This window comes from Mastigoproctus giganteus, chromosome 5 (assembly GCF_048544385.1).
Source record: "Mastigoproctus giganteus isolate SK-2022 chromosome 5, ASM4854438v1, whole genome shotgun sequence".
In the NCBI taxonomy this organism is placed as follows: domain Eukaryota; kingdom Metazoa; phylum Arthropoda; class Arachnida; order Uropygi; family Thelyphonidae; genus Mastigoproctus; species Mastigoproctus giganteus.
Window position 1 is genome coordinate 236,846,039 of NC_143579.1, and position 14,990 is coordinate 236,861,028.

Consider the following 14,990-nt stretch of genomic DNA (forward strand, 5'->3'; position numbering starts at 1 on the left):
TGTGAAATTTCATTCCCTTAGGTGATCGTACACCAGAGGTGGAGCCTGGAATCTGAGGAAGGATGCTATGGTTGAAAAAGTGGAGTATTGAGCAGTGATCAAGTTCCTGAATTTGCAGGGCAAGAAAGCTCAGGAAATTGAGGAAGAAATGAAAGCTGTGTATGGGCAGAATTGTCCCTCCTATGACACAAAAAAGTGGAAATGGGAGTTCCAGTGCGGTCATACAAGTGTCTTGGAAGAGCCAAGAGAAGGAAGGCCATCAACATCCACAGACAGTGAGATGGTTACAAAGGTTGAGCAGCTGGTGCTGAGTAACAGGTGTGTGACAATTCATTTTATCGCAAATGCAGTGGGAATTAGTTATGGGTCTGCCCCACATGATGGGTTCCAAAATATTGCTGGCACCTTTGCAGAAGCAATGTCCGAATGCACTGTTTTTGCTAACTGTTGGATTTGTGTAATGTGGATGTTGAGAACTTTTTTGATCAGTTGGTGATAAATAACGAATACTGGGTGTGTGTACAATGAAGAAACCATTGCGTGGACTTTAATTCATCTCAGGAAGTCATCAGGAAATGGAATCGTGGTTTCAGACAAAAAGTGCGGACTTCTATGATCAAGGCATTAAACAATTGATCCATGGATGGGAGATGTGTTACTATACATGGAGTAAAGGAATAGAAAGGGATTAAAGTTCTTGTGAAGTTTCACCTTTATAGGGCTGTTATTTCTAGGTAAGGCTATGAGCTTTTTGATACCCCCTCGTAAGTGTCATTTCACAGCCTAGAAAAGGATATCACATGCTGTTGATTACAAAAAGTTAATCTGTAACTGAACGTATCATGAATGATAAATACGGAAGCTAGTTCATCTCACAGCATAGATGATAACTTTTGCAAGTGCCTATGTAATTATTATTTCACTGATGTATTTTTTTTTAATGCATCTAACTACAGTAAAATTGATGAGAAATTGCAGATCTACATTAATTACTCCTAGATAGTCCTGTTATTTATAAAAATTTATTCTGCAACTGAACATGCTGCAGAAAAGAATACAAATAGTTTGTTATGGTATGCCACACTTTGTAAACCACTTCAGTAATTAGCTAGTCATCCTTTTCCCTATCAGGTATAGACATACTTTTTCTAGTTTCTGTTGTGTAATTAGGGTTTACTATAAGCTGCAGTTTTTTTTTTTTTTTTTTTTATAATTGTCTGCCTTGAGGCCATAATCACTTCTGCAGTAAGTATAGTGAGGTGTAGTATAGCAAAGTTGCAATGTATTTATAAAGAAATTTTAGTAATTTCTGATGACTGTTGGTGATGGAATATTTGTTTTCAGACATCTTAAAACTTATCTTACTTGAACAAAATATAAAAAATATGTTATATTTAATTATTCTAAATTTTTAGTCAGGAAATGATATTTTAAAATATCACTAGCTTCATATTTAACTGCAGTGTTCTGTGAGTAGATTTTATATTTTATAACTGTGTTTTTATGTTTTCTGTTTTAAACCCTCTGTTTTATACTAATTTGCATGTTTTATTTTAATGCATGTTGAATTAATAATACTATGACTGATAGTTCGCCTATGAATATTTCCCAATTAATGTTACTGACTATTGATTGAACTGTATTTTTTTATTATTTTTTTTCCTTTTAATATAAATATACTGTATATGCCTGTTTTAAATAAATAAATTTTGTGAATGTATGCATGCTTTTTATAGATTGTAATTGCTGGAAATATTTATGCTTTGGTGAATGAAATTTTCATGCATGATTTTTTGCTTACCATGCAAACTGAGTGCCCACTCACATTGCTAGTTATTCTTTATAATCAGAATGTTGGTTTTTATTATAATGTTAAAAATCATCAATGAACCTTTATTTATACCAAAATGACATGCTTAAAATTGGACAGTGGAATAATTTTATTTAACTGTCCAGTTTTAAGCACTCATTGAGAATTGTAATGATGAGATAGTTCCCATTTTACTACTCATTAAATTTCATCCTAAATAACCTTTTGCATGTTATATTCATCATTTTAATTGAAGCATATTTCTTACACACATGCAGTATATATCTGTAAATTATTTTTCTTCCAACTAGATTATAGAGAGTTTAAATAACAACAAGAAATAAAGTAAAAATAGATTTTAGGCATTTGACAATACTTTAATACAGTTCAGTTTTGATACAACCTAAGCTTGTAACGTTATTTGCCATCGAGAATTTTGGAATGTAACTTTGTGATTTTTAAACAATTTTTATGAATACATGGTTTTATCCTCTTCCTTTCCTCCTTTGTTACACTACAGAACTTCTCTCAGAGACAAGAGAAAATAAGAAAATTGCAGATGAAGAATTACTAGAACTTAAAAGTAAGTTATTGAGAAACTTTACTGTGTATGATAAAAGTGTGTACACATTAAAATGTTTTGAGATAGTTATGAAGTGTAAAATTGTTTTATACTTTCTTAATGCTACCTTTATAATAAAAGTCAATTCTTTGAAAATATAAAATTAAACAATTCTATGAAATTAGTGATTTCAAAATTACAGATGACTGTTTAATAGAAAAACTTTCAAGCCTAAAGGCAAGTAAGGCTCCTGGAGTTCATGCATTTATCCAGTAATTTTGAGGGAGGCAGCCAAAGGGCGTGTTGAACCATTGAGGTTAATTATAAGATATTCCTTTGGATTGGAGAAGTGACAACGTATTGCCAATACATAAAGGTAGTTCTAAGAGTGAAGTCAGTAATTACAGACTGGTTACGTCTAACTTCAGTGGTAGGGAAAATCTTAGAGGCAGTGATTAAGAGTGCAAGCCAGGGACATTTAGATAGAAATAGCATTCTGAAAGACACAACATGGTTTTGTTAAGGGAAAATGTTTAATTATCTTGGTAAGCTACTTTGACACAGTTACTCATGGGCTGGAAGCATGGAATGATTTCGACATAGTTTATTTGGATTTTAGCAAGACATTTGACTTGGTTCCTCATGAGAGGTTACTGTATAAGCTGGAACACGTTGGGATTACTGAAAGAGTCTAAGATGCATTGCAGGGTGGCTGCAAGGCAGCGGATTGTGATTAATGGACATTCTTCAGGTTGGTGTAACATCAGAAGTGGGGGAAACCCAAGGATTTGTTCATTGGCCACTGTTGTTTCTGATTTTCATAAACAGCATTGAAGAAGGGATAATGGGCCTTATGCAAAATTTGCAGATGACATAAAGATTGAGAGAGAATCATGAATGATCAGCACTCCTTCAGGATGACTTGAACAGGCTTCAAGAATGGTCAGACAAGTGGGAGCAATGTTTTAATGCAGCAAAATGCATGTTTTTAAACTTGAAGGATAGCAACCCCAAAAATAACTTATACACTTGGTGGGAGTTCAATTAAAGAAATCTGGGCTAATGCCCAGATATGGGCAGATATGAAATTTTCTGAGCAGTATGAACTGGTGGCCAGGAAAGCCTATAATGTCCTATTGAACAATATCCATTAGAGATAGGGTGGTCGTAATCCCATTGTATAAGGAAATTGTAAGACCACAATTGGAATACTGTGTCCAAGTATAGAGACCTCATCTAAAAAAGACATTGAGCTTCTTGAAAGGGTCCAAAGACAGGTAACTCGTATGAATCTGATCGGCAAAAGGGCAACCATGCGAAGAAAACTTCGATTATGTGAGCTACAGAGCTTGGCAAACCAGGCACATTAGAGGGGACCTTATTGAGCATTATAAGGTTCTGAGAGGGGTAAAATGAATGAAGACAGGATTTTCACTGTTATGAAGAATTCCAGAACTAGGAGCCATAAATTCAAATTTACAGGGGAAGAGGTTTAGATTTGATTGTAGAAAGTTTTCTTTTAGCCAGAAAATCATTGATTACTGGAATATGTTGCCTCTTCGGGTAGTTGAGGCTGATGGTTTGAATAATTCAAAGGTGAACTAGATAGTTACCTACCTATGTGAGGAGAGAAGTGCATAATTTGTTTTGTATTTTGTCTACTCTTTCTTTTTTATTTATTTACCATATTTGACACTTTTTTTTCCGAAATAATGCCTTGAAAAATCACCCTGTATATGCGGAAGTGAGCCCTTCCCTCATTGGCGTCAGGGCAAGCAGGCAGATTGTATTTTGCTATTCGGTCAATATTTTCATTTCTGAAGGATCACGGGACACCCTAGGGTACTTTTGGACTTGCAGAGTTGTTTGGAATCAGTTCCAAGAAGTTTCAAAAGCCAGGGAACACAGGAAAAGCCTTAGAAGGTGATGGAATCTTCAAGATTCTTCTCCAGGTTACTCAATAGTTCACCGATTCTTTAAAAGGTGGCACGACTGGCGGGCCATTTAGTTCTGTGCGGGCTTTCGTGTTGTTGAGTATGTCTCTGTGTATGGTAGTGTACTTTAATTGTGTGTGAAGTGACTATGATCACAACAGTGAATTGTAATCATTGTGGGTGATCGAAATAAAATAAAGAACAGTGTTAATTGTATACCAGTTGTTTTTAATCAGAACTCCATTTCGTAACAATATTGTTTAACTTGACATTTGACATTATTTTAAAATATTTTACCCTCAGAAAATGGCTGCAGAAGAAAAGAGGTTGAGTTACACTATTGGATATAAACTAAACATAAAAGATCACTCTAAAAAATATGGTAACAGAGCTTTGGAAAGGTTTTTTGGGCCACCACCTACAGAAAAAATGATACGCATCTGGCAGAAGCAAGAAAAAGAACTGCAAACTGCTAAAAAAAAGAAAACATATACTTCGTCGTCCTGCCCCACATTGGCCAGAACTTGAAGAAGATTTTAAAAAGTGGGCAGTAGGTGAAAGGAATTTAGGAAGAAGTGTTTCTACCAAAATGATTATGCAGAAGGACAAGGAATTCCGAATTTTTCTGGAACAGAAGGTTGGTATTACCGATTCATGCAAAGGCATGGTTTATCAATGTGCAAAAATATCAATTGCACAAAAATTATCATCAGATTTTGAATAAAAAATACAGTCAGTCCTCGCATAGCACGATAGTTGTGTTCCTAGAAACCCTCGTGCAATATAAATAACAGTCCCTATGGGGAAAATAGGGTTAAGTGCCGACCACCCATTTGTAACACACATTTGTAACCAAAACATTACAAAGCACAATAAATAATCGTAATAAAATGTAAGTATTTTATTACGACTATTGCGTAATAAAATATTGCTAATGCTTTTGCTTCTATCGTAAGCAAACTTGTTCTTTGTTTGATATTCTATCCAAACAGATGACAGCCGTTCCATCTCTTCCAATTCTTTGTGTCTTGATCTAATGCATTTTATTACACTTTGGGTTGTTCCTGCTATGAAAGTTTTTATTTTCTCTGCATTCTTTCTAATTCTCGGCGTTACCTCATTTAAGCCTGTAGCACATGCAATATCACATGTTCTTTCATTTCGCTCAAAGTGTTTTTTCTCTAACAGAGGCAGACTGGCATAAGCCTTACCGGGGAAACCACGGTGGGCCCGGAGGCCAGAAGTGTGATTTTGGCCATAAACACTAGTATGAGGCCGCTACAAATTTTCCTGGGTAAAAAGTTTTGACGGACTCTGTATCTGTCTATCGATATTGCTTTTCTTTTTCTCTCTGAATCTGTAGTGTCTTCACCAGGATGCTTCCTTTTCACACCTTTAAGTATTTTACTCATTTTTAGGGAATAAAGCACAATTACAAAATGAGGAGGCACGCTTGATACACATAAATGAAGGTGTCACGTGTAGCAACTGAATAAACAACACCGTAAAGGCAGAGAGACACAATTAACACCTCACTAGCTCACATTTTGCTAAAGCACATTTCTGGGGGTCACTACCATAAAACAATAAAAACAATTTCCAGTTGCATTTCTGCTAGTGGAATCTGTTATAAACTGGTAGTAAACTCAATCTAATTGCATTTGCGATAATACTAATAGCTGGAATTGTGTGGGCTTTTACGTTATTATGGTGAAATGTGTTTCCCCCTTCACTGATATAAAAAACATAAATACATTTTCAGAATCTTCTCTTCATTGCTATTGTGTTGCATTCAGTTGGGGTGATTCCGCATTCAACTGCCATTTCTTGTAAACACAAAGGCGAATCGTGCATAAGTGAATTCAGTTCGTGTTATATACGATATCGTTCCCCTATTTATAAATCGTGTATGATCGAATTCGTGTAGTGTAAACACGTGCTATACGAGGACTGACTGTACTGGAATTCCATAAATTTGTAATAAAAGCACAAAAGCAAACTTCTTTTGAACTTGGCCAAATAGGAAATATGGACGAGGTCCCACTAACTTTTGATACACCGTCCAACAAAACTGAATATCAAAATTACACGGTACTTTTGGCCTGCTGTGCTGATGGCACAAAACTACCACCATCTTTAATATTTAAAAGAAAAACTTCACCTAAGGTAAAAATTCCAGAAGGTGTATTTGTTCATGTTCATCCAAAAGGATGGATGGATGAATCTGGAATGAATTTATGGCTCCAAAAAAAATGAGCAAGGCGTCCTAGTGGTCTCTTAAGGAAACCATCTCTTCTCGTTTGGGACCAGTTCAGAGCCCATAGAACTGAAATCATTAAAAAGAGGCAAGGGAATTGAATACACAGATAGTTGTCATTCCTTGTGGACTGACAAGCAAATTGCAGCCTTTGGATGTATCCATAAACAAGCCATTTAAGCAAAATATGAGAGAACAGTGGAACAAATGGATGGAAGAACCCAATCACCCACAGGATGAATGAAGTGATGAGGTGATCACCCCACACCCACAGGAAGAATGAAGAGGCCCACCATCGCACAGTTGTGTGAATGGGTTAAGGAATCTTCAAGAAATATAAGTGGTAAAATAATTAAACTCTTTCAAGAAGACTGGAATTAGTAAATGCCCTTGATGACACTGAAGACACTGCATTATTTGAAGACAGTGAGTGATACCAACAGGAAGAGTTTTTGGGATTTGAAGACAGCGATTTTTTTTTGGTTTTCAAAATGACTGAACTTTCCCTTTGCAGCAGAACACTAATGTTTTTTTTTACCATTCCCTCACTGTCTTTTAGTTCATTTTCAATTCTAGTGGTAGTTTGCTTCATATAAAATATTTTCTAATGTAGCTAAGATTCTTTTATTTCTCTTTTAAATTGCTGTATTGGTAAATGAATAATAATAATTAAATAATGTATTATTATACAGTATTAGTATTTTTCTTGCTGTTCTGATCACATGTTTAGGATAAGCTTTTTTCTACTATATACATTAGAATAAATATTAAATGCCTAAATACACTAAAAAAACTTTTTTTCCTTAATTTTCCTTTCTAAAATGGGGGTGCATCCTATATGCCCGTCAAATATGATATATATTTTATTATTTTATTTTATTTTATTTTTTGCCACTACTGCAAAAGCTTATGGCTTCCTTGCACTATATAACTGATACTAATACTAATTGATGACAATGACAAAGCTGAGACATTTTCTGTAAGCCACAGGTATGACTAGTATTAATGTACACTGCACTTACGTTGAGGCATAATTAATCTTTGATCACTGCGCTTATGTTGAGGCATAATTTAAAGAAACAAATATTTACGTGGTCAGACATCCAAGTCATTTGTTTAATGTATGTTTCATTGAATTTTTTTATCGTTACTTCTTTTTATGACTTTCATGGACCATTTAATAAAACAATGTAAGGAATTAAATATTAAAAGAACTCGAGTAAACTATGTTAATTATTTTTAAGTAAAATTTATTATGCTGAAAAGTTATGTTACAGTATTTAATTTCCATTAGCGTGCATTCATTTATTCCCTTACTTCATCTCAAACCCTACTTAACAGTTTGGTGAGGTTTCTTGATTCCTTTCTAAAATCTTGTCATAAGGCTCTGAATAAAGAGAAGTTGATTACTATATGAATACAAGTGGAAAGAATGTGAAGAGCTTCTCCATGCACTTTCCAGTTTTTAAAGGATTCACCTTGGAAACCACAAACACATTTATACCATTGGTATAAATTGGTATATATATATATATATATACAGGCATACCTCGGTTAACGTTACCTCTGATAACGAAGCCTCGATATAACGAAGTCGGCAATTTCAAGCCCCATTTAACATAAAAAAATATTCCAATTTAAGACCAACGCCCGACAATCATTCGATTGGTGACTGACGGCGACTCGTTACGTATTCCCGAGCTGCGGGCGTGTCTGTTATAACAGTTTTGCGCGTCAATCGCATAATTTAGTTGTTTACATGATTTGACGTTGTTTCAGTGTGGCGCATTGCAATAATCGACGTAGGTTCTGTGTAGCATTACATAACGTAGATTTTGTAAATTTTAATAGAAATATTTTTGTTTTAGTTAATTAAAATGTCAGAATCAAAGAAAAGAAAAGCAATTTCTTTGGAAACTAAACTAAATATCGTACGACGTGTTGAAAGCGGCGAAAGAAAATCCGATGTGGCACATTCTTTAGGATTAGCGCAATCAACTTTAACAACCATACTAAGTCAATCAGAAAAAATAAAACAGTCTGCTCAGAATTGTACAGATGTTACAGCGGCAAAATTAACTCGCTTAAGGAATCCAATTTTAGAAAAAATGGAGAAAATGTTAACTTTGTGGATAGATGATATGTCACAACGTCATATGCCTTTAAGTCAAATGGTGATTCAAGAAAAAGCATTATTTTTGTTTAATCACCTGAAATCTAAACAAACTGAAGAAATTACGGAAACCTTTTGGGCTTCTCGTGGTTGGTTCGAGAAATTTAAAAAAACGGGCCAGGATTCATAGTGTAAAATTAACAGGAGAAGCTGCAAATAAGTTTCCAGAAAAACTAAAGGAAATAATTGAACGTGAAAATTTTCCACCAAATTTGGTGTTCAATGTTGACGAAAGCGGTTTGTTCTGGAAACGGCTACCAACAAAAAGCTTCATTTCTATTGAAGAAAAATCAGCTGCTGGGTTCAAAGCAGCCAAAGACCGTTTAACGTTACTCTTTGGATCAAATGCCTCTGGCGATTATAAATTAAAATTGTTATTAGTTTACCATTCAGAAAATCCGAGGGCGTTAAAAGGTAACATAAAAATGAATTTACCTGTAATATGGAAAGCAAATAGAAAAGCGTGGATTACCAAGGAGTTATTTACTGATTGGTTTGTTAACCACTTTTGTCCTGGAGTAAAACGGTATTGTCAAAAAAAAAAACAACTTTGAAGAAAAAGCTCTTTTGTTGTTAGACAATGCTCCTGGACATCCTACTGATCTTAACACGTTGGACACATGCATTCCTGTCAAAGTTGTGTTTCTTCCAGCAAACACAACTTTCCTGATTCAACCATTGGATCAGGGAGTAATAGCATCATTTAAAGCTTATTATCTGCGTCGAATTTTAAGCAATTTACCTGAACTAGAGGATAAAGAGGAAATGACAGTTAAAACTTTTTGGAAAAACTACACCATTAAAAACGCAATTGAAAACATTGATAGTTCTTGGAAAGAAGTCACTAAGAAATGCTTAAATGGAGTTTGGCGCAAAATATGGCCAGAAGTTGTACTAGAAGAAGAAAATAACATCCAAGAAATTAGAAATGAAGTTATCCAGATGGCTCAATCAATAGGTTTCGAAAATGTCGATGAAGAGGATGTTAGAAATTTATTGAATGCAGAAGATGATGGTTTTTCAGTGGAAGATTTAGAAAACCTTGTTAGCAACGAAGACAAAGATAATGAAGGCGAAGTTAAAGAAGTTCCTGCCGAAAAAGTGTTAACAACCAAAGATTTAAAAAGGTGCTTAAATGACATTGAAAACGTTTTAAATTTTTTTAGTGAAAATGATCCTGATTTAGGAAGAAGTGTTATAGTTAAGCGATCAGTGTTAAATGCAATAACTCCGTATAGGCAATTGTTAAATGAAAGAGAAAAAAAGCATAAACAATCAACTTTAACCTCATATTTTAAAATGTGATTTCACTTTGTATGTAAGTTGACTGTTTATTTAATAAAACTTTTCTTTGTTCGAAAAAAAGCTTTTCATTTTCTTTAAGTAGGAACGTATCCCTATTCTGGCCATAGTATTTTTACCTCTGAAAACGAAGTTTCGCTTAACGAAGTAATTTCGTGGAACGCATCCTATTCGTTAATCGAGGTATGCCTGTATATATATATATATATATGTATGTATATGTATATGTACTGCATTAGGGGGATATATGCATACCTTTGATATAAATGTGTCCCCCTAACAATATATTTCAGACTTGGGAAATTAGTATGCAGGGATTATCAGAAATGCAGCTGAGCTAAACTAAGATAAGGACAGATGCAGATAATGTATATCCAGTTATGTTAAAGGAGGTGGGAAATCAGTGACTCAGGAGATGAACTCTGTAGATCTGAAAAGTACATTTCTCCAATCCAAAAAGGTGGAACTAAAGAAGAAATGGAAAACTACAGACCTGTAAGTTTGATATGTGTGTTGGGGTAAGTTATGGAATCTGTGGCCAAGAATGCAGTACAGGATTATTTAATCAAGGGGAAATTATACTTGGTTAACCTGATAAATAAATCCCTCCCATTGTTCACAATTTTCTTAAATGATAAATATTGATAATTATGACATGTTGTTAAATTTGACTGTGTGCCATTGTGCTTCAAAACAGTTCGGACTTGACTATAGAGATAGTCAGAAAATTATAATTACAGTTCAAAGCTGATAAACGTAGGGTCTTATATTTTGGAAATAATAAGCCAAGGACAACTTATAGATTAGAGGAAGAGACATTAAAGGTGATCAGTGACAAGAGAACTTGAAATGATGTTACTATCAGATGTGAAATTCTCCATGCAATGCAAATAGGCAGTCAGGAAAGTATCATCATCTGTCATCATTCCACTATTCCACGGGTAAACATATGAAGCCTCACCACCATGCCCTGTCCATGTACTTCTCTCCGTCACTGATTTCATTCCAGTTTCCTCCTCTCTTAATGACATCGGTCTTTATCATGTCTTGCCATCTCATTCTTGTCCTCCCCCTTGGTCTTTTGTCCCTTAATTGTAAATCAAACATTCTTCTTGGCAAACGCCTCTCGTTCATCCTCTTGGCATGTCCAAACCATTTCAAACGGGACCTTTCAATCCTATTCTGGAGTTTTTCAACCTGAATTCAACCTGATTTTGTCGCGTCTTGTCTTTCCGGCTATGCTCCTCACAAATCTCATTTCTGCTTTCATCCTTTTTCCTCATAGTCCAAGTTTCAGATGCATACATCAGAATTAGTACATAATAGGCCTGATATATAGCCTTCTTACACTTCAGTGGTATGTTCCTCTTCCAGATCAGATCTCTTGTCTGCCGCTATAGAAATTCCTGCCTGCCTGTATCCTTCTACTTATTTCTTTGTCTATCACTCCAGTCTTTCGTCACCACCAAATACGAAGGATGCGGAAAGGTCACGAAATGACCACCGCATATCCCGGAGCAATATGGCCTTAGTTGCTAATGCTCCTAAAAATCAAATAACAAACAATAACAAACTCCAGTCTTTGTAATGGTGCTTCCAAATACTTGAAGTTGTTAACCATTTTTAGCTCTTCCCTTCCATTGTAATGTATCCGTCAAGCTCACCACTCCTCTTTAGAACCATTACTTCATTCTTCTCCCGACTGAAAACCAGTTCAAATTCATTGCCCATACTAGCCCATATATCAACTTGCCATTGCACTTGTTCCCTGCTCTCTCTCTCCCCGTATGCAGAGGTCATCTGTGAAGAGCATGACTTCGTGTGGTCTTGTCGAAGTTGTTCTACCACTCTACATTGCACATCATTCATGACAGCTATGAATAGTAATGGTGACAGGAACCATTGCCTTGCCTCAAACCTGATGTTATTTCGAAGCTCTCCATCAACCCCAACAGTGCTCTTTCTTTGCTCACTGTATTGGTTCACATATTCTCAATTCTGTCCCCAAGTTTCTCAAAACCTCCCACACTTTCTCTCTCTTTACGACATCAAGCACTTTCTTTATATCCAAAAATGCCATCCATAATTCTTTGTGTTCATAACACTTTTCCATCAGTTGCCTGATGCAGAAAATGAGATCCACCATCGATCTGTCAGGCCTAAAGCCGTACTGTTCCTCGGCCATCCTATTTTTGATCGTTTCTCTTATCTTCCACTCTAACACTCTCTCATATAGCTTACTCACATATGATGTCAGTGTGATGCCTCTGTAATTGGAACACTTTTTCCTATTCCGCTTCTTGAACAATGAAATTATCAAACCTTTCCAGTCCTTCGGCAACTGTCTCTTATCCCAGATGTTACAGAACGGTCTGTATGTCCATGCTATCCCTGCCTCACCTGTGATGAGATAAATGGAGAGATGCCTTCAGCATCTCTCCATTTATCTCATCCATACCAGCAGACTTACCAGTCTTGATGTATTTTCATGCCTGAACTACATCATTACATGTCAAGTCTGTCTGCTCTCTCTTCCCCCCATATATTTTCTTCCATCTCCTCTTCTATGATCAGCCTGCTTTTGTCCTTTTTGTTGTCTGTCCTGCACGTTTAACAGATTTTCAAAATACTTCCATGTTTCTCTTATCTTTTCATCCTTGGTTATTAGGTTCTCATTCTCATCCATCAAGTATTTGCCCTGTTAACCATCTCTTTTTCTATTCCTCACCATGCCATACAGTGTCTTTTTATTACCATCTATATCTTGTCGTAGAGTTTCACTCCATTCTTCCAACCATGGTCTTCTCTCCTTGTTAACTATCCTCTTAGCCTCTCTCTCTTCACAGTTTCATATCTCTCTTTATTCTCATCATTTCTGTTCTGAAAGTAGGTCCTGAATGCATTATTCTTGATTTTCACAGCCTCTCTCTCATCCTATCATTTCACTATGGGGTTTCTTTCCATCTCCTTCTATTGCTTGTCCTTCCACAAACCTGCTCTGTCAGTCCTACTATACAGTCTTTGAATGCTTTCCATTCTGATTCCATGCTGTTCACCACTACCTTTTAGGTACAAACTTCCTGAACTTTTCTCTGAACATTGCCCCTTTTTCCTCTTCTTTCAACTTCCACACCCTTAGTTTTCTCTCTCTTGTTATTTTGATCCTCTTCAATTTAGGGAATCTTAAAACTCCAACAACTAACCTGTGATCGCTGCCCAAGGAGATACTAGGAATGACCTCAACATCCACTAGTATTCTGTGTCACTCTTTATCCACTAGTATATAGTCAAGGAGAGATTCCTGTTGACCGTGTCAACCGTATCTTGTCACTTTGCGACTCTTTCTCTTCTTGAGCCAAGTGTTTCCTATGACCAGGCTGTTCAGTAAACAGAAATCCAACAGCCTGTCACCATCATTTCAATCAAGCGGACCCATAACATATTCTAGTCCTTGTCTCTCCACTCCGACTTTTGCGTTCAGGTCACCCATGATAACTATATCTCCACCTGTGATGTTCTCTTCGACCTTGTCCTCAAACTCCAGCTGCTGCACTTCTTTGCAACTGGTTTGCGGTGTGTAACATTGTACTGTGGTCTGTAATGATGTCATTAATCCTGTGGTCTATAATGATGGCTACACCCTTTCTCGCTACATCACCCCCAGACCAATATAGGTAATAGCCTCCTCGTAGGCGCCTCCGTAGCCAGGTGGGCAGGAGCGACAGTGCGTAGCACACGCTTCTTGATTAGACCGGCGTTCGAGCCCGTGACCACCAAATACAGAGGATGCGGAAAGGTCAAGGAATGACCACCGCATATTACGGAGCAATATGGCCTTAGTTGCTAATGCTCCTAAAAACCAAATAACAAACTAACAAATAATTGGCCTCCTCGTAACTCTCTACACCCATTTCCTTTCCATTTTGATTCACTCAATCCAAGTATGCTTATTTTTCTGTCCTTTAACTCTTCATACACTGTCCATATACTCCTCAATTTTTCCTGACAATATCATAATATTGAGTGTGGCTAGTTTAATATATGTTGTCATCAGTTGATCTTGTTGGTTGCAGATACCGCCACGTCCAGGCTAATTAGCTTTGAGGCTTCTTTTTCTATTGAAGGCAATAAATTTAAGCTGCCAATCTGCCAAACCTGTCACAGCCATATAGATGTGGTAGCTCTTATTTAATGGTGACGCTTTCTTGTTTTGTCACAGTTCTATCCATGTATATCCAAATCAACAACTTTAACTGTATGTCTTGGTATTCCCTATCCCCTTCTTCCCATTTTCAAATAACCCTTCAACTGTTATCTATTGTAAAGATATCAATTAACAATTTTACGCAATTTATGCCAATTTGCTAGTCACCACTGATCAAGCAGGTGGCACTGCTGTAGTTCTTTTACTTTGTGGATAAATCCAATTGGTTGACTCGTAGAATTACTGTGACCTTGAAATTTACAAAGATTAATGACTCAGCAACAAATGAGTATTTTTTAAATTTATTACACTTTTGTATGTAGGGAATGTTGCCAGCATTGAGCACCGCTGTGTCGATCAGATAGGTAGCCTTTTCCTTCTTGTGGACAAAAGGTTATGCCCAATCTGTTGTGTGGGATCATTTTAACTATTATTATGGTGCAGTTCCAATACAGCTTGTGGGTTGGGGTCTCTAGTACAGCCTGTAGTTCGTACTTCTAATATGGTACATCTTCTTTGCTCAGCTGGTATTTCCGTGCTAACATCTGATGTATTATCCTGTCAACTTAATCATATCTATGAGTGTACTCTCTCTCTGAGTGATCACTCTGCATCTTGTGGTGATGTGCCGAATTGTTTCTGGTGGCATCATCCACATGTGCTATCTGTCACTCTGAGTTCCTTAGCGATCTAGTTTCTATAGTTCCTAGTGTTGATTGCCTGATATTGGATGGTGATCATGAATCCT

At 36.3% G+C, this 14,990-nt stretch overlaps 1 protein-coding gene across 3 annotated transcripts in view; it reads left to right on the forward strand.

Moving 5' to 3' along the window:
• LOC150086307 (uncharacterized) overlaps positions 1-14,990 on the forward strand; it is a 230,060-nt gene that overhangs the window by 158,684 nt on the left and 56,386 nt on the right. For all 3 annotated transcript variants that reach the window (XM_090374462.1, XM_090374464.1, XM_090374463.1), the window contains one exon: positions 2,331-2,393. In XM_090374462.1, the coding sequence (XP_090230588.1) occupies positions 2,331-2,393 (63 nt within the window). The remainder of the gene's footprint in view (positions 1-2,330; positions 2,394-14,990) is intronic.